Source organism: Lampetra fluviatilis, chromosome 77 (genome assembly GCF_964198595.1).
Source record: "Lampetra fluviatilis chromosome 77, kcLamFluv1.1, whole genome shotgun sequence".
Taxonomy (NCBI): domain Eukaryota; kingdom Metazoa; phylum Chordata; class Hyperoartia; order Petromyzontiformes; family Petromyzontidae; genus Lampetra; species Lampetra fluviatilis.
In genome coordinates this window covers 2,242,246-2,267,594 of record NC_136351.1, presented here as the reverse complement: position 1 = coordinate 2,267,594, position 25,349 = coordinate 2,242,246, and the positions used below count along the sequence as shown (strand labels likewise).

At 50.2% G+C, this 25,349-nt stretch overlaps 1 protein-coding gene across 1 annotated transcript; it reads right to left on the bottom strand.

Moving 5' to 3' along the window:
* Positions 1 to 3,719: 3,719 nt before the first annotated feature.
* TAF13 (TATA-box binding protein associated factor 13) lies at positions 3,720 to 24,419 on the bottom strand. Its single transcript, XM_078884048.1, has 4 exons — positions 24,334 to 24,419; positions 22,178 to 22,268; positions 10,226 to 10,323; positions 3,720 to 5,230 (listed from the first exon to the last, which is right to left on the bottom strand). The coding sequence occupies exons 1-4, from the start codon at positions 24,379 to 24,381 to the stop codon at positions 5,060 to 5,062; spliced, it is 408 nt and encodes a 135-aa protein (XP_078740174.1). The 5' UTR covers positions 24,382 to 24,419; the 3' UTR covers positions 3,720 to 5,059.
* Positions 24,420 to 25,349: the final 930 nt, after the last annotated feature.

Below are 25,349 nucleotides of genomic sequence, written 5' to 3'. Positions count from 1 at the left end.
CAATGAGTCGGCTCGCGAACCCCCCCCCCCCCCCCCCCCCCCCAGTGCTCTATGGCGTGTCGTGAAGGGTTCTGCTGCACTCCAAACCACCCATCAGCCAGTCAACCCGGTCTGCGCACAGCACACGTGACAATTCTTCAATAAAATATTGACGATCGAGACAGCATTTTCTAACTCCAAAGCAACAGCGTTCTCCCCGTCCGCCATTCGAGTTTAATCAACCTGGAATCAATGAAAAACTCGAGACCCTGGCAGAGGTGTCGGTGTTCATCACACGGCTGCCAAATAAGACATCGCCGCTCAACTGCATCCACGCCGTCGATTCTCAAATCGTGCTCGGACGGTGCTTGTGCCACCTTTTGTCCACCTGCCAAATCTTTCGTTCAGCGAGAGGCTGTTTCCGAGACCGATTCAAAATGGCGCAGGTAACACCGCTCCTGACAAAAAAAGTTGGCTTGAGCCACAGTGACCCCGCAAACTATCGCCCGATCTCAAACCTGAGCACGATTTCAAAGGTCATAGAGCGCCTTCGTCTGAAAGCGGTTGCTTCCCCACGTCTCTGCAGATTCAACCCCTTTGCGGTCGGCATACCGGAAGTTCCACAGCACTGAGACGGCTCTTACTAAAGACCACCGATGACCTCTTAGATCACGGATGAGCGGTGCGCCGTAGCGTTGGTTGGCCTCGATTTCTCAGCTCCCTTTGCCAACCATCGACCATGAGATACTCATCGGGAAACTGCGGTCAAGGTTCGGTGTATGGAGTATGCAACTTGGGTAGATTGAATCATACCTACATGGTTCATCACAGGTCATCAAGCTGGGTGATGAAGTCACCGCCTATGCTGTACCCAGTTGGAGTATCACAGGGGTCATTACTCGGGCCCTTCCAATCTTCAGCGTACGTCTCTCCCAACGGCAATGGCATATGAAGAAGCTTGACTCAATTTATCACTCGGCCTTAAGATTTGCATTGAACTGCCCATATAGGACTCACCACTGTGATCTCTACATTGGGTCAAACTTAACATCTCTTAATGTTCGACGGCTTGTGCACCAGATCTTATTTATTCACGATGTACTTACAAAAAAATCCGCAGACTACCTGCTGGATCTCCTCTCTGTTTCGAAGAACAATGTGACCTAAGGTCTTCGCTCATTTACCAGCTTCACATTCCTTATTTCCGTACAAATACTGAAGGGCCTTTGCTATTGGGGCCCCCAGGGTCCGGAATGCAATTGGCAATAAACTGCAACTTGAATCACTACCTATGAGATATTCACTAAAAACTGCTCTCGATGAGTTGTACACCCCTAGCTGCCACTGCTATTCAGTGGCCTAAAATCAAATGTTTTCGTTCCGGATGACCGCTGCAACATATGATCTTGTGTTTTGATTTAGTGTACTGATCTTTAAAGGTGCATTATAAAAAAAAATTGATACTCCTACTGATGCTCCCTGCTGTTGTGGAGTGACTCATGCAGCCAGCTATGGCTACAGGGTTTGGTGCTACATGTTGTTTACGTCGTTTATTGTGAAATTTCGGTCACAGTTCCTATGATCACTGTTACATTGCTTATGGCTTTATTTTGGTGATTGCAAAAAGTTTTTTGGTTTGGCCATGTTTGTGTTGTTGTAATACGGAGTTAGAATGATGGCTTTAATCTAAGTTGTCTTGTGGTTGTTGTTGTTTAACTTGCATCCCACTGGGATTTTTGCACAGCGTTGGTTTACGGTGCTTTTTTTCTGGAAGACTGCAGTTTTTTCCTGGATTTTTCTGTTTGCGCATAGTCACTTTAAGATGTTGTCTGGTTCATGTTTTTGTTTTTTGTTTGTTGCGGTTGCACCCGATTCAAGAGCCGAATGGCTCACAGGGCTATACCAAATATATGAAACTGAAAAATAAAACTTAAACTGAAATATCATCTCATGACATCAAGTTCCATAAATATGCCGAAGCATAATTGTACACCGCAGTGAAGTCAAAGTTAGAAATACAGTATAGAGCCTTGGTAACCTCGAATAGTGCAAGCGAGCGGTGCACGTGCGGTTTCAACTAAACGAAATGCTGCGTAATCCAGGAGAATCGGAGGTTCTGCTGGTTAGCACTCGGGTTCAAGCAGTACAATTTGTGGATCAGAATCTGTCGTTTGCTCACCAGGTGCAAAATATCGTCAGGTCCTGCGATTTTCATATCAGGGCTCTACGACACATTTGACCACTATTGAGTCGTGACGTGGCCAACACAGTTGGTGTGTAGGATAGCATCGACAAGGCTCAATAATTATTGCAACTCAATACATCTACAGGATTTCTGCCAAAATCATTACCAAGCTGCGTGTACAACATTCTTCGGCGCGTGTCGTGATGGGTTACTACAAGATCTGACCGTGTCCGTCCAGTGCTTGCCGAACGAATGCATTATAAGGTCGCACCCATTACGCGCAAAGTGCTTGCCACAAATGAACCACGATACCTCGCTGCTGATCTTGTCAAGGAGCTATAAGCCATCATCACGCGAACTCCGCTCACCCTAGCAGCAGCGGCTTTAGGCTGGCCATCGAACAAAGATGATGGTCACCACATCGTCGCGGCGCTTTCAGATGCACTTTTGTGGCCATCTGGAACGCTCTTCCTTCCGATATTAGGGAGCCACTGGAGCTGTGCACTTGTAAATCATCATCGAGATTGACAAACTAATTTATTTAGAACTGCTTGCCGTTTAGTTCAACATTTATTCGTACAGATGTAAGGGATCTGCGAGCCACCCTCACGCACCACGCAGACATGAAATATCCGCTCTCACTATAACACGCACCAATCACACGCGCAGGAATTCGCTCGACGGGGGTCAGGGGTTAAAGGGCAATGACGTCACCCAGACGAGGCATGCAGGGCGAGTATTGGGAACGAGGGCGGAGATGGAGGGGTTAAAAGGGGCTGTGGGATGCGTGTTCGGGGTTGGTTTTGGAACGAGTGTTGCTGTGCGTTGGAGAAATAAAGAAGTGCTGAACCAGTCTCAGACTCCTCTTCACAGACATAGCTACAAACCATGCAATGTAACTGGTATTGGCCAAACATCCCCATGCTCAAATCTTACCTCAACACAACTCCACAACCTTCTGAAATGAACTAAACCCACAAAGACGGTGGTCAACGCATGGCGTGGCGCTTTCAGATGCGCTGCTTATGCGGCCGCCTAGAAAGCTCTCCATCTAGATCATGGGTGAGGAACGCCCGGCCCACGGGCCGTATAAGACCCGCAAAATAATTTGGTCTGGCCCTGCCAAGGCCACCGCAGGCGGGACTCGAAATTCAATAAATCTAGGAGCAAACCTGGAAAAGCAGTTGCGAGAAGCAACATCATCAATACCAACTAACATCACACACACCTCACCAAAGAGAAGCCGTTCCAGCCATCACATTTGGGGTGAGTTAATTAAACGTTTGACCAAATCTAACAGGCAAATTCTTTAGTTGATAATTTTGTATGGCTCGCGAATGACGTTACAAATAGCCAAATGGCCCTTGGCAGAAAAAAGGTTCCCCACCCCTGATCTAGATTGACAAACTCATTTCTTTAGCACCGCTTTGTTGTTGTGCTTAGTTTGGCGTCCTTCCCCCCGCACCTCCGATAAGCAAGGTTGGCTCCACACAGTGTGAAACAAGTTCAACATACAATAAAATTGAGTTTCACAAAATTCACTCCCAGACTTCCCTCCGATACAAAGCTTTTCTTTTATTGATCCCGATTCGCAATTGAAAAATAAAAATTGTCAGTCATTACACAGCTGGGGGGCGAATGAGCCGGAACACAATCCTTTAGCCAACAGCCATGCGTCTCCATCGGGCATGTCTTTAATGGCCATGTCAGCAACACTGATCCGGTGACAATTGAATACATTGGTCCAAACCATAGGCGTGAATGTTTCTCGGGTCTCTTTCTCTCAGGAGTTTCGTAGTGGCCAAACGCAGGGCTTGAACCAAGGAACGGCAACAGTGCTGGCCTCGGTGTCTCCGTCACAGCCGTTGTGAACCTTCCCTGGAGACACTGAAGAGCACCAAGGCTCAAACCTAGCACCTTTAAAAAAAAAAAACCCACCGTGTCTCCTGACACGGCCACGCAGACTCATTGAGACATGGGGACACCCCCAGACGCCAGATTGGAACACAGAATATAGTAAGTAAAGAAAGTCAAGTCCACAGAGCCATTTCGAATTTCTTGAGAGACAGCCAGACCAGGCGTTCGAACCCAGGACTTCTACTGGACAACTGTCAAAAAGAGCTTCATAGCTCATTGGATTCCTCCGATCAAAACAAAAGATTTAGATTTTAAAGATTCTAATTTTTAACTAGTGTCACTGGCTCGCAGTCTCTGACACGGCCATGGACGTAGAGGGAGGCACCCAGGCGTTTAACCTAGGATCGCAGTGGTGCTGGCTCAGCGTCTCTGACACGTCCATTGTGAACCCCCATAAGATACACAGAAAGACCCATGATGCCCTGGGCGTGAACCCAGAACCTCAACACAAGGTGTCTCTTGACACGGCCACTATTAACTTTGATCCACCCACTCCCTCCCATTGACCCTCCTCCGCTCAGTCGTGGGTTCACGATGGCCTGGTGGTGTCTGGGTTGACGATGGCCTGGTGGTGTCTGGGTTGACGATGGCCAATGTGTAAACTAAACCATTTTTTTTATTTTACCAGGTAAGGCCCAGTTAGCTATGGAGCTCTATTTCAGAAGCGACCTGACTATTTCAAAAGACAGCTTAACGAAATGGTGGCTTAACATCACGTGGAAATGTATATCAGCCAAATACTCCGAATGCGTGACGTGGAGGGAAAACCCCTAGGACCTGGAAAGCAAATCCACGCGACCAACACGGGGAAGGGGGTGGGGGGGGAGGGACACGCACACTCCAAATATACAACAGGCATCGTGAGGGTCAGCATCGAACCCACGACCGTCTGCAAACCAGGAGAAGTTAGTTAACGTCTTCTCGCCACCGCCGGGCCCCCGTTCATGACTGGTTCACGACGGCCGACCGCCGCGGCCCTCAAGTGCCGTAGGTGGCCTCGTCGAAGGCCTTGCGAGCCTTCTTGAGCTCCTCGTTCATGGTGAGCAGCTCCTTCATGCGCGAGAATTTGCGCTCGTCCTTCCTGACGAGGAACACCAGGTCCTCGACCTGGAGCCGCCCGGGCCGCCCTACGGCGATCGCCCTGTGAGTCTGAGAGAGTGAGAGAGACGGGGATAACCCTGTAGGTCTGAGAGAGACAGGGATAGCCCTGTAGGTGTGAGGGTGGGTGAGTGTGAGTGGGTGAGTGTGAGAGTGGTGAGTGTGGAAGTGGGTGAGTGGGTGAGTGTTAGAGTGGGTGAGTGTTAGAGTGGGTGAGTGTGAGAGTGGTGAGTGTGTGAGTGGTGAGTGTGAGAGTGGGCGAGTGTGAGAGTGGGCGAGTGTGAGAGTGGGTGAGTGTGAGAGTGGGTGAGTGTGAGAGTGGGTGAGTGTGAGAGTGGGTGAGTGTGAGAGTGGTGAGTGTGAGAGTGGTGAGTGTGAGAGTGGTGAGTGTGAGAGTGGGTGAGTGTGATAGTGGGTGAGTGTGAGAGTGGGTGAGTGGGTGAGTGTGGGAGTGTGTGAGTGTGAGAGTGGGTGGGAGTGGTGAGAGGGTGGTGAGTGTGGTGAGAATGAGAGTGGGTGAGTGTGAGAGTGGGTGAGTGTGAGAGTGGATGAGTGTGAGAGTGGATGAGTGTGAGTGAGTGTGAGCGTGGGTGAGTGTGAGAGTGGTGAGTGTGAGAGTGGTGAGTGTGAGAGTGGGTGAGTGTGAGAGTGGGTAAGTGTGAGAGTGGGTGAGTGTGAGAGTGGGTGAGTGTGAGAGTGGTGAGTGTGAGAGTGGTGAGTGTGAGAGTGGTGAGTGTGAGAGTGGGTGAGTGGGTGAGTGTGGGAGTGTGTGAGTGTGAGAGTGGGTGGGAGTGGTGAGAGAGTGGTGAGTGTGGTGAGAATGAGAGTGGGTGAGTGTGAGAGTGGGTGAGTGTGAGAGTGGGTGAGTGTGAGAGTGGATGAGTGTGAGAGTGGATGAGTGTGAGTGTGAGCGTGGGTGAGCGTGAGAGTGGTGAGTGTGAGAGTGGGTGAGTGTGAGAGTGGGTGAGTGTGAGAGTGGGTGAGTGTGAGAGTGGGTGAGTGTGAGAGTGGGTGAGTGTGAGAGTGGGTGAGTGTGAGAGTGGTGAGTGTGAGAGTGGGTGAGTGTGAGTGTGAGCGTGGGTGAGTGTGAGAGTGGTGAGTGTGAGAGTGGTGAGTGTGAGAGTGGTGAGTGTGAGAGTGGGTGAGTGTGAGAGTGGGTGAGTGTGAGAGTGGTGAGTGTGAGAGTGGTGAGTGTGAGAGTGGGTGAGTGTGATAGTGGGTGAGTGTGAGAGCGGGTGAGTGGGTGAGTGTGGGAGTGTGTGAGTGTGAGAGTGGGTGGGAGTGGTAAGAGTGGTGAGTGTGGTGAGAATGAGAGTGGGTGAGTGTGAGAGTGAGTGAGTGTGAGAGTGGGTGAGTGTGAGAGTGGGTGAGTGTGAGAGTGGGTGAGTGAATGGCTAAGTGGGTGAGTGTGAGAGTGGGTGAGTGTGAGAGTGGGTGAGTGTGAGTGAGTGTGAGCGTGGGTGAGTGTGAGAGTGGTGAGTGTGAGAGTGGGTGAGTGTGAGAGTGGGTGAGTGTGAGAGTGGGTGAATGTGAGTGTGGGTGAGTGTGAGAGTGGTGAGTGTGAGAGTGGGTGAGTGTGATAGTGGGTGAGTGTGATAGTGGGTGAGTGTGAGAGTGGGTGAGTGGGTGAGTGGGTGAGTGTGGGAGTGTGTGAGTGTGAGAGTGGGTGGGAGTGGTGAGAGGGTGGTGAGTGTGGTGAGAATGAGAGTGGGTGAGTGTGAGAGTGGGTGAGTGAATGGCTAAGTGGGTGAGTGTGAGAGTGGGTGAGTGTGAGAGTGGATGAGTGTGAGAGTGAATGAGTGTGAGTGAGTGTGAGCGTGGGTGAGTGTGAGAGTGGTGAGTGTGAGAGTGGGTGAGTGTGAGAGTGGGTAAGTGTGAGAGTGGGTGAGTGTGAGAGTGGGTGAGTGTGAGAGTGGTGAGTGTGAGAGTGGTGAGTGTGAGAGTGGGTGAGTGTGATAGTGGGTGACTGTGAGAGCGGGTGAGTGGGTGAGTGTGGGAGTGTGTGAGTGTGAGAGTGGGTGGGAGTGGTGAGAGAGTGGTGAGTGTGGTGAGAATGAGAGTGGGTGAGTGTGAGAGTGGGTGAGTGTGAGAGTGGGTGAGTGTGAGAGTGGGTGAGTGAATGGCTAAGTGGGTGAGTGTGAGAGTGGGTGAGTGTGAGAGTGGATGAGTGTGAGTGTGAGCGTGGGTGAGCGTGAGAGTGGTAAGTGTGAGAGTGGGTGAGTGTGAGAGTGGGTGAGTGTGAGAGTGGGTGAGTGTGAGAGTGGGTGAGTGTGAGAGTGGTGAGTGTGAGAGTGGGTGAGTGTGATAGTGGGTGAGTGTGAGAGTGGGTGAGTGTGAGAGTGGTGAGTGTGAGAGTGGGTGAGTGTGAGTGTGAGCGTGGGTGAGTGTGAGAGTGGTGAGTGTGAGAGTGGTGAGTGTGAGAGTGGTGAGTGTGAGAGTGGGTGAGTGTGAGAGTGGGTGAGTGTGAGAGTGGTGAGTGTGAGAGTGGGTGAGTGTGAGAGCGGGTGAGTGGGTGAGTGTGGGAGTGTGTGAGTGTGAGAGTGGGTGGGAGTGGTAAGAGTGGTGAGTGTGGTGAGAATGAGAGTGGGTGAGTGTGATAGTGGGTGAGTGTGAGAGCGGGTGAGTGGGTGAGTGTGGGAGTGAGTGTGAGAGTGGGTGGGAGTGGTGAGAGAGTGCTGAGTGTGGTGAGAATGAGAGTGGGTGAGTGTGAAAGTGGGTTAGTGTGAGAGTGGGTGAGTGAATGGCTAAGTGGGTGAGTGTGAGAGTGGGTGAGTGTGAGAGTGGATGAGTGTGAGAGTGGATGAGTGTGAGTGAGTGTGAGCGTGGGTGAGTGTGAGAGTGGTGAGTGTGAGAGTGGGTGAGTGTGAGAGTGGGTGAGTGTGAGAGTGGGTGAGTGTGAGAGTGGGTGAGTGTGAGAGTGGTGAGTGTGAGAGTGGTGAGTGTGAGAGTGGGTGAGTGTGATAGTGGGTGACTGTGAGAGCGGGTGAGTGGGTGAGTGTGGGAGTGTGTGAGTGTGAGAGTGGGTGGGAGTGGTGAGAGAGTGGTGAGTGTGGTGAGAATGAGAGTGGGTGAGTGTGAGAGTGGGTGAGTGTGAGAGTGGGTGAGTGAATGGCTAAGTGGGTGAGTGTGAGAGTGGGTGAGTGTGAGAGTGGATGAGTGTGAGTGTGAGCGTGGGTGAGCGTGAGAGTGGTGAGTGTGAGAGTGGGTGAGTGTGAGAGTGGGTGAGTGTGAGAGTGGGTGAGTGTGAGAGTGGGTGAGTGTGAGAGTGGGTGAGTGTGAGTGTGAGCGTGGGTGAGTGTGAGAGTGGTGAGTGTGAGAGTGGTGAGTGTGAGAGTGGTGAGTGTGAGAGTGGGTGAGTGTGAGAGTGGGTGAGTGTGAGAGTGGTGAGTGTGAGAGTGGTGAGTGTGAGAGTGGGTGAGTGTGAGAGCGGGTGAGTGTGAGAGCGGGTGAGTGGGTGAGTGTGGGAGTGTGTGAGTGTGAGAGTGGGTGGGAGTGGTAAGAGTGGTGAGTGTGGTGAGAATGAGAGTGGGTGAGTGTGAGAGTGGGTGAGTGTGAGAGTGGGTGAGTGTGAGAGTGGGTGAGTGAATGGCTAAGTGGGTGAGTGTGAGAGTGGGTGAGTGTGAGAGTGGGTGAGTGTGAGTGAGTGTGAGCGTGGGTGAGTGTGAGAGTGGTGAGTGTGAGAGTGGGTGAGTGTGAAAGTGGGTGAGTGTGAGAGTGGGTGAATGTGAGTGTGGGTGAGTGTGAGAGTGGTGAGTGTGAGAGTGGGTGAGTGTGATAGTGGGTGAGTGTGATAGTGGGTGAGTGTGAGAGTGGGTGAGTGGGTGAGTGTGGGAGTGTGTGAGTGTGAGAGTGGGTGGGAGTGGTGAGAGGGTGGTGAGTGTGGTGAGAATGAGAGTGGGTGAGTGTGAGAGTGGGTGAGTGAATGGCTAAGTGGGTGAGTGTGAGAGTGGGTGAGTGTGACAGTGGATGAGTGTGAGAGTGGATGAGTGTGAGTGAGTGTGAGCGTGGGTGAGTGTGAGAGTGGTGAGTGTGAGAGTGGGTGAGTGTGAGAGTGGGTAAGTGTGAGAGTGGGTGAGTGTGAGAGTGGGTGAGTGTGAGAGTGGTGAGTGTGAGAGTGGTGAGTGTGAGAGTGGGTGAGTGTGATAGTGGGTGAGTGTGAGAGCGGGTGAGTGGGTGAGTGTGAGAGAGTGGTGAGTGTGGTGAGAATGAGAGTGGGTGAGTGTGAAAGTGGGTGAGTGTGAGAGTGGGTGAGTGAATGGCTAAGTGGGTGAGTGTGAGAGTGGGTGAGTGTGAGAGTGGATGAGTGTGAGTGAGTGTGAGCGTGAGTGAGTGTGAGAGTGGTGAGTGTGAGAGTGGGTGAGTGTGAGAGTGGGTGAGTGAATGGCTAAGTGGGTGAGTGTGAGAGTGGGTGAGTGTGAGTGAGTGTGAGCGTGGGTGAGTGTGAGAGTGGTGAGTGTGAGAGTGGTGAGTGTGAGAGTGGGTGAGTGTGATAGTGGGTGAGTGTGAGAGCGGGTGAGTGGGTGAGTGTGGGAGTGAGTGTGAGAGTGGGTGGGAGTGGTGAGAGAGTGGTGAGTGTGGTGAGAATGAGAGTGGGTGAGTGTGAAAGTGGGTGAGTGTGAGAGTGGGTGAGTGAATGGCTAAGTGGGTGAGTGTGAGAGTGGGTGAGTGTGAGAGTGGATGAGTGTGAGTGAGTGTGAGCGTGAGTGAGTGTGAGAGTGGTGAGTGTGAGAGTGGGTGAGTGTGAGAGTGGGTGAGTGAATGGCTAAGTGGGTGAGTGTGAGAGTGGGTGAGTGTGAGTGAGTGTGAGCGTGGGTGAGTGTGAGAGGGGTGAGTGAGAGTGAGTGAGTGAATGGTCGAGTGGGTGAGTGTGAGTGAATGGTCGAGTGGGTGAGTGTGGGTGAGTGTGAGAGTGGGTGAGTGTGAGAGAGTGGGTGAATGTGAGAGAGTGGTGAGCATGAGAGTGGGTGAGCGTGAGAGTGGGTGAGCATGAGAGGGGGTGAGTGAATGGCCAAGTGGGTGAGTGTGAGGGTGGTGTTGACCTCTCACCGTCTCAGTGATGAACTCTGTGAGGAGATCCTCCAGTAGATCCACACACTCCGTGTAGGGGTTCTGGTCATCTCCAAATCCGTACATCATACAGCGCACTGCACAGGAGGAGGAAAACTAAATCCAAACAGCCATGAAGCTCTCTGTCACAGATCTCCAGTAAAATAAAATAAATCACGACGTTTCGGGCACAACACAAGCGTCCGTCATGAGGATTGCCCTCATACTCACAGGCCCTTTGGATTTCACCCGTTGGGTTGCACTCCCTCATCGAGGAGGCCGCTCTTCTTCTTTTCTACAGTTACATGCTAACTTCTCACATTAACATTATGCTGATCCCTCACATTAACATAGCCACTTCAGTGCCCTCGTCCAGGAGGCCGCTCTCCTCCTATCTTACAGTTATGTGCTAATTTATCACATTAACATCACTAGCCCCGGCCACTTCTTTATGACCCTTGGGCTATACCCATTTCAAACATTTTAAAACAGTCTGCCCCAGCAGCAGGCCACGCTTTCCCACCTGGTGACGGATGCTTGTGTTGCACCCGAAATTTCGCGATTCATCTTAATTTATAAATACGTGCATTTACCGAAAGAACCATAGAGATGGATAAGACTTTCTATTTTACCAGGGTAAGGGGCCCCCCCACCCGGGCTACTGCGTAGCTTCGGTTTCAGAAGCGACGTGGCCGTCACAAGATGATAGCAGCTCAACCAAGCGGCCGACATCGTCACCACATGGACATTTAGAGCAGCAAAATACTCTGCACCTGTGTTGTATATGTTGGGTGTGAAAATTTTGATGTGTTGTATGCGTGCGTGCGTGGGTGAAATTATTATGTTGTATATGTGGGTTATGAATATTCAGTGAAAATAATAATAATCAATCGAAATTTGGCCAAAGGTGTAATTATCCGGAAATACTTTAATCCATGTAATTACGCACATTTAATTATGCCAATTCGAGAGGTAATTGTAGTAATTATGCGAGTGGGTGTAATTATGATAATGCAAGTCGTTATGATAACCAGACCCCGCCTCGGTGACGAGGGTGGGTTATCGATCGGAATAAGGCAATTAATCGTATGCAGTTATGCAGGTGTGGTGTAAGTATACAAGATTAACTTAGATTAACTCGGCATCGTTGTCTAGGTTCGTCTCATTCTCGCTTATCTTAGGTCCCCGGTTCGCCCCGTTATCGCTTTAACATTTACTGAGTATGTGTTAGTGTGTTTATTAAGGTCACCAAGTTCAGATCTCAACGCAGAAGCAGATCTTATGCATAGATTTCAGGAAGGAATCACACAACCACTTCTGTATTAATCAATTTATTACTAATTCAACCTCAACTATGATATAGTATGCGAACTCTCAATCTCGGAACGTCAATACGGCATCAATACAGTATCATCAACGATTGTCTGATTTCACTTGACAACGGCACATGGATCCCGCGTAACGCGATGGTTGTTAGTGAGAGAGAGTCGTTAAAACATGCAAATACTATGCTAAGAAAACCTTAACGTTACTGAATGATTATACTTGAAAGATTATGCGGCGATAAAACACAATCAAAACAGTTATGATTCTTAAAGGCACCAACCTCAACAGATACATCGCAGGTTATCTGACAACAGAGTGGCTCGGCGGAAGGAGGTGCCAAGAATCAATTCGTATTGATGGATCTGTTGGGAATTTATGCGATTAAGAGTACAGTCCACTAAATATTAAAGATAATACTCTTACAAATGACGGATGGCCATCACTCGGTCTCGAGTTTTTCTTCACAGCCACGGATGGCTTATGGGTTCGAGTGGGTTTGAGTGGTAAGAGTTGTCTTCAATAGTCAGTGTTCGGAGTCGGTTCTTTATGTCAAACAGACGCCTGGTGGTCGTGTGGTGAGGGGGCGGTGCGCGTCATACGTATTAGTCGCTCCTCTGTCGCCGTGGGGAATTGGTTGGATGCCTGTTGATACGCTGTCGTAGTTCGGAACCCGGTCGGTAGGTGGCGCCCGCAGCTCGCTCGCAGCGCACCGTCGTCCTCTCGTCCAGACCGCGACCCTGGCTACCAGCAGGGGCTTCTGACGCGGCAGGTTGAACTGTCAAGCGGGTCTTGCCCGCCTGCAGAGGCGACGGGGAGCTGCTTGAGTCGAGCCCCGAGAGCCAGCTGAACTCGGCTGAGTCCCAGAAGCTGAAGAGTCGAGCCGACCCGTTAGTCGCAGCTCGGCTGGTGAGTTCGACCCTCTTGGTCGAACTCGGCTGATGAGTCGAGCCGACCCTTCCGGTCGAGCTCGCTCATGAGTCGACCCATTGGTCGCCCTCGTGATGAGTTGACTCTCCTGGTCCAACTGGTTTCCAATGCTCAGAGTCCTTTCTTTTATGCCGAAAAATCCCTTTGGGTCCTGCCCACAAGGCGGGGTTTTCTTTTGATTTACTGTGTCAGGATCTGTCCGTGTGTAGGTGTGTTCATGTGTGTGTCCGTACGTCCGTGTGTCCTTGTGTGTATCACCCACGGCATATCCCGTGGTCATATTCCCTCCATAAAATCCACGAGCAAACAATCAGGTGTTACAAATTGCCTCGAGGTCGTCTCTCTGTCTGGGTGCGATTCATCCCTTGTTTGGCCTTCTTCATGAACCAAAACACAGACGTTACAAATCGTCTCATAGGCGTCTTTGTCCGTGTTGCACCACCTGGAGGGAGGGGCACACTCCCCCCGACCCTCGCTGACGCATGAAGAAATGATTAAAAGTTTTAACATTTGTCCCTTACCATTTCCCAGTTATGATTCTATGTGTAACCTAAGGTCTGTCATTTCCCATCGTGGTGCTTGACTCAAGTGGAGGTGTTTCCCCGAGCACATACACACTCCCATCCCGCGCTGCGGGGATACAAAGACGGCCGGGATCTCCCTTTCTCTCCGACCCTGGATTTAACATCGCTCTTTTATTATGTATTTATTCGACCTGGTGGTGATTTATCCCGTTATGCTTCGGGTCGAGTTGTATCAATAACTTTAGCCTACCCTGTTGTTAAACTCCGACTTTAACGTTATTTTAATAGCAATACAGAATAATTGAGCTTTTCGACTTAACTAGGCAAACACGAATTTTTGGTAACCCCCCCCCCCCCCGCAGCCTCGCTGTTCAGCTGAGCCTGCAGCCTTGAGAGAGAGAGAGCAACACCCTTATTTTCGTCTCACTGTGGTCATCCAACCTTCTGCTCTGGGAGTGTGATTAATTTCAGGACAAGGCCCCCTCACGTTCAGACGTGCAGTGGTTGTTAATCAGCCCCCTCTCCTGTATACACAACCTTGAGCTGGGCTTATTTTGGCTTTTCCAGCTGCAGCAGAACAAGGCGTATTCCTCCTCCCTGTGTGCACGTGTTCCAATTAGCTCGAAATCCCTAACACACAATCAGTGACGACCCCCCCCGGCCTTCTGTGGCCGTGATCCAGACAAAGGCGCCTCTGCTCCTTTCATTGCCCAATTATTTGCCCATGTGCTGAGGTCATAGATGGTTGGGCTTTTTGCTTTAACTGTCTGGCTGACTCTCCCACTGTCTCTGCCCTTGCACGGGTGACATGCCCGTTTCTCAGGCCTTATCTATCCCTGAAGCAAGGTTGCAATTCTGCCATCTTAGCCCTCCTCCCGTTCATTACTACAACACCTGGTGTTTTGCAGTTTGCTGCGCTTTAGTGTTTTCATTCATTATATATCAATGATGATAATATATAAAAATATCAAGTTTGGAAGAAGGGTTAGGATACAACATTCCGCCCTTTTAAAAATGGCCAGTGGTCAAATGGCCACGGGTTATTTTTAAAAAAATGTATACCCTTCTTCCATCATGAACCATCGATTGTCCTCAAGTTTTGCTGCTATTTCCTTACAACGCGCGCGTACGTGTCACAACTTACATGGTTATATGTGACAAAAAAAAAATTCTAAAGGAAGGTAAAACGATAAGGGAGGGAGAAATTATTCTATTGACTACGTGTTATAGGAGATATCGTTAAAAATATAGTTTCTACGGTTATTCTTGGGTGGCATCATCAGGCCTTGGCTCTATCCCTGCTAGCTTGGCAAGGTACGTTAGCAGGAGCGTGAGCAGGAGGGCTGCCATTTCCTGGAAAACATGTTACATATTATCGTAGTGTGATATGCCCATTAGTTTAGTTCCCCAGAGATTGGTGTTTTATTCTGAGTTAATTTTTTTTATGTCCTAAGGTTAAGCGTTATTATGTTTCCACTTAAGCTTTCTGGAATTCGTACCCTTTAGTTTTTATTTTTATTTTTTTTGGAAGGTCGTATAGGTAGGAAACATATAATAATAAAAAGTATTGTTTGTTGGTTAATTATCTTTGTTAAGTTTCTACTTTTCGGTACGGAAAACGTTAAGAAAACGCGAAGTTTCAACCGTTATTTATTCTGCCCTTATCTGTATCTCTAGATGTCTTGGGAGGCTAGTCCATACATCTTTTGTCCATTTGGATGTCCATGACCTCTTTGTGACTGAACTCTCAACACTTTAACCGCCCTCCATGTTTCATGGATTCCTGGTGTTCTTGTGAGGAGAAGTGAGTTGTTTTCATTAATTAATTAAAAAAAAGGTATATATATAAATTAAAAAAAATTATTATATTTTTTTGAATTGTTCTTAATTTAAAAAAAATAGACACAACAATCCGGCCGTTTGAATAATTATCAGGGGTCGATTTGGCCACTGGCGAATTTTCAAACCACGTAAATGCCCCTTTTCTTGTGTTATGAATCTATAAGCCACCCTCACTCTCGGCGGTTATTCTTACGACGCGCACATAGGTATCACAAACGTAATATGGTTACATTTGAAATAAGCAAAAGAAATAAAACACAACGTTAACATCGGTATCACCAGTTACATGGTTCTCATCCCTCATAACTCCGACGGATATTAATTTTTTTGTTTTTGTTAAATCCTGGGAAACGCTAGGTAGCGGTTTCGAACGCATTTTTGCGTTAATTCCCTCCTGTTACATCCTTGCAATCTTTTTACCAAGTTCTGAGTGTCTGGTTTACCACTTATCACTTTGATCATTCGATCACGGTTTTCCGGTTCGTTTTTGTAATTTCCCCTCTCACTCTCTCGCGTCGTGGGAGTGTGTGGTGTAAAATTGTGCTGCACATAATCGGAATTCGCGCACACAACCAACTTCTGTACTCCGTCCTCACTGGCATTCGCTCTCTCTGCGATTACATGCACATTTGCCGAGTCAGTGTGTCGATTTAATTCTGTCCCTCGTAATGTTGCCCTCTTTGCTTTTACGAGTGTGTTGGATTTCAACACCATTCCCGATACGTCATGGACATTCGTCTCCATTTTAGCACTCTGATCCACATAAATTTTGGTTTCCCTTGGATATTTTCCATTCAAAGGCTCATGCCTGCGCTCCTCAGGGCGTGTCCCTGCTGTCGGTTTTTGTACTGTCCGATCACGCTTCAATGCAACCCTGTCCTTGTATTCGATCCGCGCGTCATTTACGGGAGTACTGTCCACGCCTTTGCCCGCCCTGTCACTTGTAGCCTGCCCGTATTCCTCATTGAGTTTCGGGTTTAATACCTCGGCGGGTGGGGCGCGTGTTGGCCGCTCGCTCGCGCTCACTATGGGTAGTTCATCAAGTCTTTGGACCGCATTCTGTGTTATTCCTCTATTTCCTCCTGGTATAGCCGGTGGAGGAATTGGTCGGAATTGGATCGATTGTGTTTGACCTCCCATCCCGCGATTACTCTGAATGTTCGCATCCATACCTCCGCGGTCTGTGTAACACCTCCCCGCTAGGTGGTTATCTCGCCATCTCTGTGCGTAATTTGAACCTTGCGTGTGTCGTGGGATGGGGTGTTGATATGGTTCTGCTCTGAACCTCCCCCTCCTGCGATTCCTCTGAATGTCCGGCTTTGTGCCGCTCTCATCCTCGTGCCAACCTCTCCCTGGGTTATTTTGCCATGTGTGCGTGCGTGTTTGCTCCGTCCTGCATTGTGGGACTGCTCGGTGATTTTTATTCCTCTCTGAGAGGCTGGGTTCCTTATCCCTCTCCCTGTGTTCTGGATCCGAATTATGATTCTTAGCTCTGTATAACCATGCCATGTACGCCTTGCTCTCTATGCGGCGTAAGGATGCGGTTTCTGGATTCACAACCATTCTCACCCTTTCGGTAATCTCTGGGCTCAAGGATTCAAAAAACATAATTTTGAACATTTTATCTCCTTCGTGGTATTGATTCACATCGCCTGCGTAATACGCTCTTTTAAATTGTACGAGGTAGTCACGTGGATCTTGGTCCATGCCCTGGGTCATCGATTTTACAGCATAAAACCCCTCAGTGAGTGTCGAATATTCTCCAAACTTCCGAATCACTGCCAGGCTCAGTTGTTTAAAATCATTTCTAACCTTGTGTGGTAGTGACTTTACCCATGGAATAGAATCTTTATTTAAGCTTCGTTTCAACAAACTCGCTTTTTCATCCCGTCTCATCAACCCTCTAATCATTGCCTCCTCTTCCACTGTCGCGATATGTGTGTGGATATCCATGGACTTACTGTGGGGGTCAAAATCGGGAATTCTGACTAGAGCCTTGTCCATCAATTTAAGGGTTTTACTGTTGAAAAAGTATTCCGAAAGTTGGTCGCCGTCAGCGTCATCATCAAACAAGTTATCATCAGGCAATCTGTCACTTTTATCTGTTCTGCGTGGGGCGTGATTAAGCGGTGTGCATTTTCTGTGTGCGTGCCCAGTGCCGTGTCGCTAGTGTTGCCATTTCCCTTCAGTTTCTTCCTCTGCCCTTAGCGGAACACGTCCTGTCAACTTTACTTTAACATTTTGCTTCCCTCTATCTGTGAAGTTGTCAATCTCACATGTTTTTGTTTGCATATGTATCTCTCCCTCCCTTCTCTCGAATGAGTGTGATTTAATGTTACTTCCACATTTATTCTGTGGATCCACGTCTGTGAGCTCCGCTGGTGTCGCGAGCCCTGATTTCTCCTCCCTTACGATGGTGTGAGGACATTTTTCCTCGTTTATTAGAGACGATTTATCTCCTGTTTCCTTTCCGAATTTTCCTTTATTCCACCATCCCTGACTGTATGCCTGTGTGAGGAGGAATGAGTCCTGTCCTGCCTTCTCTGCAGCTTTTGCATCGTGTTCGCCTTTGTTACATTTTATCCAGTCAATTAGTTTCCCCCGAGGTGTGTTCGTGTTATCGATACAGCTCCCTCCCCATATGTCTCTCTGACTGTACTGCTTTGTAACAGATTGGTCGGTACGTTTTAATACGAGCTCCCCGTACCCCGTCACCCATTCAAAAATTATTCTTAATCCTATCATCTCAAGTGGCAGGAGTTACTTTGACATTCCCCTTCAGCGCACATATAAACAATTGTATCACAGGATGCGTCAGTTCAACTCGAGCAAATAATTTCAACCCAGCTGTCTTTGTTATACTCTGCTACTCTGGTATTCCCTTCAGAGCGCGTTTTGTTTTGTTTTACGCCCGTTTACAATCACAAGGCAACATCAGTTCACAACACTTTGATTAACACAACAGTGATTCGTTCCTGAATTCATGCACAAACTGTCTGCGAGAAATCCCGGGCGACGCCCCCATTATGTTGTATATGTTGGGTGTGAAAATTTTGATGTGTTGTATGCGTGCGTGCGTGGGTGAAATTATTATGTTGTATATGTGGGTTATGAATATTCAGTGAAAATAATAATAATCAATCGAAATTTGGCCAAAGGTGTAATTATCCGGAAATACTTTAATCCATGTAATTACGCACATTTAATTATGCCAATTCGAGAGGTAATTGTAGTAATTATGCGAGTGGGTGTAATTATGATAATGCAAGTCGTTATGATAACCAGACCCCGCCTCGGTGACGAGGGTGGGTTATCGATCGGAATAAGGCAATTAATCGTATGCAGTTATGCAGGTGTGGTGTAAGTATACAAGATTAACTTAGATTAACTCGGCATCGTTGTCTAGGTTCGTCTCATTCTCGCTTATCTTAGGTCCCCGGTTCGCCCCGTTATCGCTTTAACATTTACTGAGTATGTGTTAGTGTGTTTATTAAGGTCACCAAGTTCAGATCTCAACGCAGAAGCAGATCTTATGCATAGATTTCAGGAAGGAATCACACAACCACTTCTGTATTAATCAATTTATTACTAATTCAACCTCAACTATGATATAGTATGCGAACTCTCAATCTCGGAACGTCAATACGGCATCAATACAGTATCATCAACGATTGTCTGATTTCACTTGACAACGGCACATGGATCCCGCGTAACGCGATGGTTGTTAGTGAGAGAGAGTCGTTAAAACATGCAAATACTATGCTAAGAAAACCTTAACGTTACTGAATGATTATACTTGAAAGATTATGCGGCGATAAAACACAATCAAAACAGTTATGATTCTTAAAGGCACCAACCTCAACAGATACATCGCAGGTTATCTGACAACAGAGTGGCTCGGCGGAAGGAGGTGCCAAGAATCAATTCGTATTGATGGATCTGTTGGGAATTTATGCGATTAAGAGTACAGTCCACTAAATATTAAAGATAATACTCTTACAAATGACGGATGGCCATCACTCGGTCTCGAGTTTTTCTTCACAGCCACGGATGGCTTATGGGTTCGAGTGGGTTTGAGTGGTAAGAGTTGTCTTCAATAGTCAGTGTTCGGAGTCGGTTCTTTATGTCAAACAGACGCCTGGTGGTCGTGTGGTGAGGGGGCGGTGCGCGTCATACGTATTAGTCGCTCCTCTGTCGCCGTGGGGAATTGGTTGGATGCCTGTTGATACGCTGTCGTAGTTCGGAACCCGGTCGGTAGGTGGCGCCCGCAGCTCGCTCGCAGCGCACCGTCGTCCTCTCGTCCAGACCGCGACCCTGGCTACCAGCAGGGGCTTCTGACGCGGCAGGTTGAACTGTCAAGCGGGTCTTGCCCGCCTGCAGAGGCGACGGGGAGCTGCTTGAGTCGAGCCCCGAGAGCCAGCTGAACTCGGCTGAGTCCCAGAAGCTGAAGAGTCGAGCCGACCCGTTAGTCGCAGCTCGGCTGGTGAGTTCGACCCTCTTGGTCGAACTCGGCTGATGAGTCGAGCCGACCCTTCCGGTCGAGCTCGCTCATGAGTCGACCCATTGGTCGCCCTCGTGATGAGTTGACTCTCCTGGTCCAACTGGTTTCCAATGCTCAGAGTCCTTTCTTTTATGCCGAAAAATCCCTTTGGGTCCTGCCCACAAGGCGGGGTTTTCTTTTGATTTACTGTGTCAGGATCTGTCCGTGTGTAGGTGTGTTCATGTGTGTGTCCGTACGTCCGTGTGTCCTTGTGTGTATCACCCACGGCATATCCCGTGGTCATATTCCCTCCATAAAATCCACGAGCAAACAATCAGGTGTTACAAATTGCCTCGAGGTCGTCTCTCTGTCTGGGTGCGATTCATCCCTTGTTTGGCCTTCTTCATGAACCAAAACACAGACGTTACAAATCGTCTCATAGGCGTCTTTGTCCGTGTTGCACCACCTGGAGGGAGGGGCACACTCCCCCCGACCCTCGCTGACGCATGAAGAAATGATTAAAAGTTTTAACATTTGTCCCTTACCATTTCCCAGTTATGATTCTATGTGTAACCTAAGGTCTGTCATTTCCCATCGTGGTGCTTGACTCAAGTGGAGGTGTTTCCCCGAGCACATACACACTCCCATCCCGCGCTGCGGGGATACAAAGACGGCCGGGATCTCCCTTTCTCTCCGACCCTGGATTTAACATCGCTCTTTTATTATGTATTTATTCGACCTGGTGGTGATTTATCCCGTTATGCTTCGGGTCGAGTTGTATCAATAACTTTAGCCTACCCTGTTGTTAAACTCCGACTTTAACGTTATTTTAATAGCAATACAGAATAATTGAGCTTTTCGACTTAACTAGGCAAACACGAATTTTTGGTAACCCCCCCCCCCCGCAGCCTCGCTGTTCAGCTGAGCCTGCAGCCTTGAGAGAGAGAGAGCAACACCCTTATTTTCGTCTCACTGTGGTCATCCAACCTTCTGCTCTGGGAGTGTGATTAATTTCAGGACAAGGCCCCCTCACGTTCAGACGTGCAGTGGTTGTTAATCAGCCCCCTCTCCTGTATACACAACCTTGAGCTGGGCTTATTTTGGCTTTTCCAGCTGCAGCAGAACAAGGCGTATTCCTCCTCCCTGTGTGCACGTGTTCCAATTAGCTCGAAATCCCTAACACACAATCAGTGACGACCCCCCCCGGCCTTCTGTGGCCGTGATCCAGACAAAGGCGCCTCTGCTCCTTTCATTGCCCAATTATTTGCCCATGTGCTGAGGTCATAGATGGTTGGGCTTTTTGCTTTAACTGTCTGGCTGACTCTCCCACTGTCTCTGCCCTTGCACGGGTGACATGCCCGTTTCTCAGGCCTTATCTATCCCTGAAGCAAGGTTGCAATTCTGCCATCTTAGCCCTCCTCCCGTTCATTACTACAACACCTGGTGTTTTGCAGTTTGCTGCGCTTTAGTGTTTTCATTCATTATATATCAATGATGATAATATATAAAAATATCAAGTTTGGAAGAAGGGTTAGGATACAACACCTGTGATCTTGATCCTAAATGTACACACGAACTTACTCGTACACACATACACTAACACAACATGCACTTAAACCCACACACACAGTGGCGGTGATGTGACCACAGCGCTTGTGCCAGGCTATGTGCACGTGGAGACCACGTGAAGTGTCGAATGCCCGCTGGCAGGAGGTCACGGGGCAGACCCAGGTGCCATGGGTCGACTGAGATCACTCGTTGTTGTGAGCGTCGCTCCTCCGCCCTCCGTTGCTGTTGGAGGGCGATTACCTCCAACTGCCCAGTAGCGTCCTTCACGAGCCTCCTCCAGAGGCCGATCTTGACACCGCTGGTACCAGTCATCAGCAAGTCCACTCCGCTCAACGTCCTCCTGTACCACATCACTCCATCTCCTCTCTAGCCCGTTCCGCGCCCGTTTAGCCCCCTCTATCCGGTTTAACAAAAGCTGTTTAGGCATGCGGTGGCTGGGCATGCGGGCTACATGACCCAGCAAACGCAGCCTTGCCTGCTGGAGGAGCTCACCGATGGGACTTTGCCAAGATCTTTCAAGGATTTGTAAACTCGTCACACAATCCAGCCTGGTTACACCCAGAATGGATCGTAGGTAGGCCAGCCTAAATGTTTCTAACCGGCGAAGATGTTCCATAAGGGGGGTCCACGTTTCACAAGCGTAGAGAAGGGAGGGAATAACCGTGGCCAAGAAGACCTGAAGCTTTGTGCAGAGCGACAGACCAGGTAGCTTCCACACAGCGTTACGAGTGGCAAGATATTGCCACTCAACTGAATCAGAGTGAGACCTCTGCTGTTAAACCAGAGCCGGTCATGAACACACTGCCCAGGTATGGGAAACTCTCCACTCTCTCCACAACTGCCCCATCACCGATTGGGAGTTGTGGGGATGGAGTGTTCGATGGTACAAAATACCCAGGCAGGTGCTTAGTTTTGGTGGGGCTGATGGTAAGGACCCACACCTCTTGGTAGAAAGGTCCAGTTTCAGCAGCAGCGTCTCCAACCCCTCCGCTGAGTGAGCAGCAATTACCAGATCATCAGCATACATAACGTGGTTGACCAGTAGGGAGCCATCCCTTGACCGCACCCGGGCATCGATCAGCCTCCCATTGTATCTGTACCAGATGTAAATTCCTCCGGTACAGCCATCGAAGGCTTCACGAACTAGATGGTCGAAATACTAACACGTATATGTTCAAACACCCACACACTCACACTCATACACATACATGTACACATACACACATATACATACACACACACATGTACACACACGCACACTCACACACCCCCACCCCCGCTCACGCTCTTTAGAGAAGAGGCGGTGTCGTCCGCGCTGCCCACTGGAGGAGGCAGTGGCGGTGGCTACGGCACCCTCCTCGCCCTCCTCCTCGCCCTGCGGTCAACAACAACGACGACATCAACAATGATGACAACGATATCGACAACGCTAACGATGATATTTACGACGATGACAACGATGACGTCAACAACAACAATGATGACGTCAAAACGAAACAGACTTTTTTTTTTCCTTCGTGGCTTTTATCCACGACTCCATCGTGGATAAAAGCCACGAAGGAAAAAGGTCGCCCGTGTAGCCTATTAACAGTGGATGAGTGGGTGAGTGGGTGGGTGGGTGAGAGTGGGAGGGCGAGTGGGTGGGTGAGTGGGCGAGCGAGTGGGCGAGCGAGTGAGTGATTGGGCAAGTAGGTGGGTGAGTGAGTAGGTGAGCGAGTGGGTGAATGCATAGCTGTCAACCCATACGGTTTAACCCCGTATTCTTGTACAGGTCCATTTGTGATGGGACTTTGTAGGATGAACGTGATGACCAACGAGGTCTGAATTGGTCTGTGATTAGGTAGGGCACTGATGAGGGGTTGACGTGTTTGTAGCAGGGAGTAGCAGCAGCAGCAGCGCCTATGAAGGCTGCCGGCACTGTGACACACACAGAGGGGGTGGGTGGCCAGCACCACACGCACGCCCGGCCGCCTCTGTATCTCCCCCCCCCCCCGCCCAGTGGCGATGTTTACTACACATCACTGCACCGGTACCTCATTAGAGGCAGAGTCTACCTAGCGGAAGGCCCATGACCGGTTCAGATAATAATCGCTGTCACTGGCGGTGGTGGTGGCAGTGGTCGAGGAGGCTCATGAAGGACGCCGCTGCTACTGCTGGGCATTTGCAAGGCAGTCGCCCTCCAGCAGCAGCGGAAAGCTGAGGAGCGACCCTCACAACAACGAGCGGAGCGCCGGGCGCTAAAGCACAACGAGTTGGCGCAGTAGGCGGGTGGGGGGGGGGGCACAGGTGGTGGTACACTGGCCAGTCAACTCGGTCAGTCGACCTCCGTGGCAGCTGCTGGGTCTGTCCCGTGACCTCCTCCTGTCAGCAGCGAGCTTTCGACACTTCGCGCAGTAGCTTCGAAGTGCACCTGGCCTGGCACAGGCGCATTTGGTGACGCTTCGTGGCGTGAGCGGGAATCGAACTCGGGTCTCGGGCCGGTTCGCAGCGCTGCGAGCCTAACCGCTGCGCCACCGCTCCCCACAATAGAACAGCAGCAGCTGCTGCAGCTGTGGATCGAGCCTGGTCACGACCACGGTGGTGGTGGCCGTGGTGGATCTGCCGTGTCCAGGGAGCGGTGGGGCAGCGGTTAGCGCACTGTGTGTGTGTGGGGAGCGGTGGTGCAGTGGTTAGGGCACTATTTGTGTGTGTGGGGAGCGGTGGTGCAGTGGGTAGCGCACTGTGTGTGTGTGTGGGGAGTGGTGGTGCAGTGGTTAGCGCACTGTTTGTGTGTGTGGGGAGCGGTGGTGCAGTGGTTAGCGCACTGTGTGTGTGGGGAGTGGTGGTGCAGTGGTTAGCGCACTGTTTGTGTGTGGGGAGCTGTGGTGCAGTGGTTAGGGCACTGTGTGTGTCCGGGGAGCGGTGGTGCAATGGTTAGCGCACTGTGTGTGGGGGGGGGGGGGCGCGGTGGTGCAGCGGTTAGCGCTACGCTCCGCTGCTAATCTAGCGACCCAGGTTCGATTATCGCCCACTGCCACCAACACCGCCAGTGACGATTACCTGAGACGGTCCTAGGGCTCCCCTAGGTCCACTCAGCTTCAAATGAGGACACTGGTGTAGCGGTGGTATGTGGTAAAAATCGACATTTGGGGGAGACAAAGGCGGCCGGGCGTGGTGCTGGCCACCCACCTACTCACAGCCACTTGCCCCTACAGCACCATCCCCTACAGCACTTTCCCCTACAGCACCATCCCCTACAGCACCATCCCCTACAGCACCATCCCCTACAGCACTTGCCTCTACAACACTTTCCCCTACAGAACTATCCCCTACAGCACTTTCCCCTACAGCACTATCCCCTACAGCACTTTCCCCTACAGCACTATCCCCTACAGCACTTGTCCCCGCAGCCTGCTAGAGGCTACACGGTGGCGCTTTGTCTGTGGCGGCGGTCGCGGTACCATGAAGTCGTCCTCCTCGTCCGCCATGGCCCGGTGCGGTGATGTCATCGCCTAAGCCACGCAGAGGAGTGACGTCACTTTATAGTCCGGTGCGATGATGTCATCGCCTGAGCCACGCAGAGAAGCGACGTCACTTTATAGCCCCGTGCTTTGATGTCATCGCCTAAGCCACGCAGAGGAGTGACGTCACGTTATAATCCGGTGCGGTGATGTCATCGCCTTAGACACACAGAGGAGTGACGTCACTTTACAGTCCGCTGCGGTGATGTCATCGCCTGAGCCACGCTGTGGAGTGACGTCACTTGATTTGCCCGTTGCGATGATCGCCTTAGGCAGGCAGCAGAGTGACGTCACTTTATAGCCCAGTGCGATGATGTCATCACCTTAGCCGAAGTTAGGCAGACGAGTGACGTCACTTTATAGCCCAGTGCGGGGACGTTATTCAGCTGGGTGGGTGGAATGACGTCATATTGGATGTTTTAATTTAAAAGAGATCCTGATGACGACTGCTCGTGTTGCGATCGAAACGTCGTCGTTTTTTGTTATTTTCTTTGAACCTATCTCCGTGACTTTACCGAAAGACCCAAGAATAGTTATTCCTGCAGTCACGAAAGCTTTAAGTCGGGATGACGTCAGTTTATATCTCGCCCACACGCGTGGCGCAATGACGTGGCCCAGTGTGACACGCGTGACGTCATGTTATCCGCGGAAAGTGACGTCACTCCCGTGCTGGCGACCCGTGAGAGAGGGGGGCGTGAACCCGGCTTGGGGCCGACGATTCCCGAGTTAACGACGAGAATCGTTCACTACGAATCGATTTATCCAAACGGAGGGGAATCGTAATCGGTGTTATCGTAGGAAGAATCGATTCCTTGGTGTGACGTCACGTGCCCCCCCTCACCTACCACCACCCCCCCACCACCTCGAGGTGGGGTCGGGCAGCAGTCAGAGTCGATCCACTGCTGGATGACTCCGCACCGCAGGCAAAAGCCATCGCGTGTCAACCCGCACGGTTT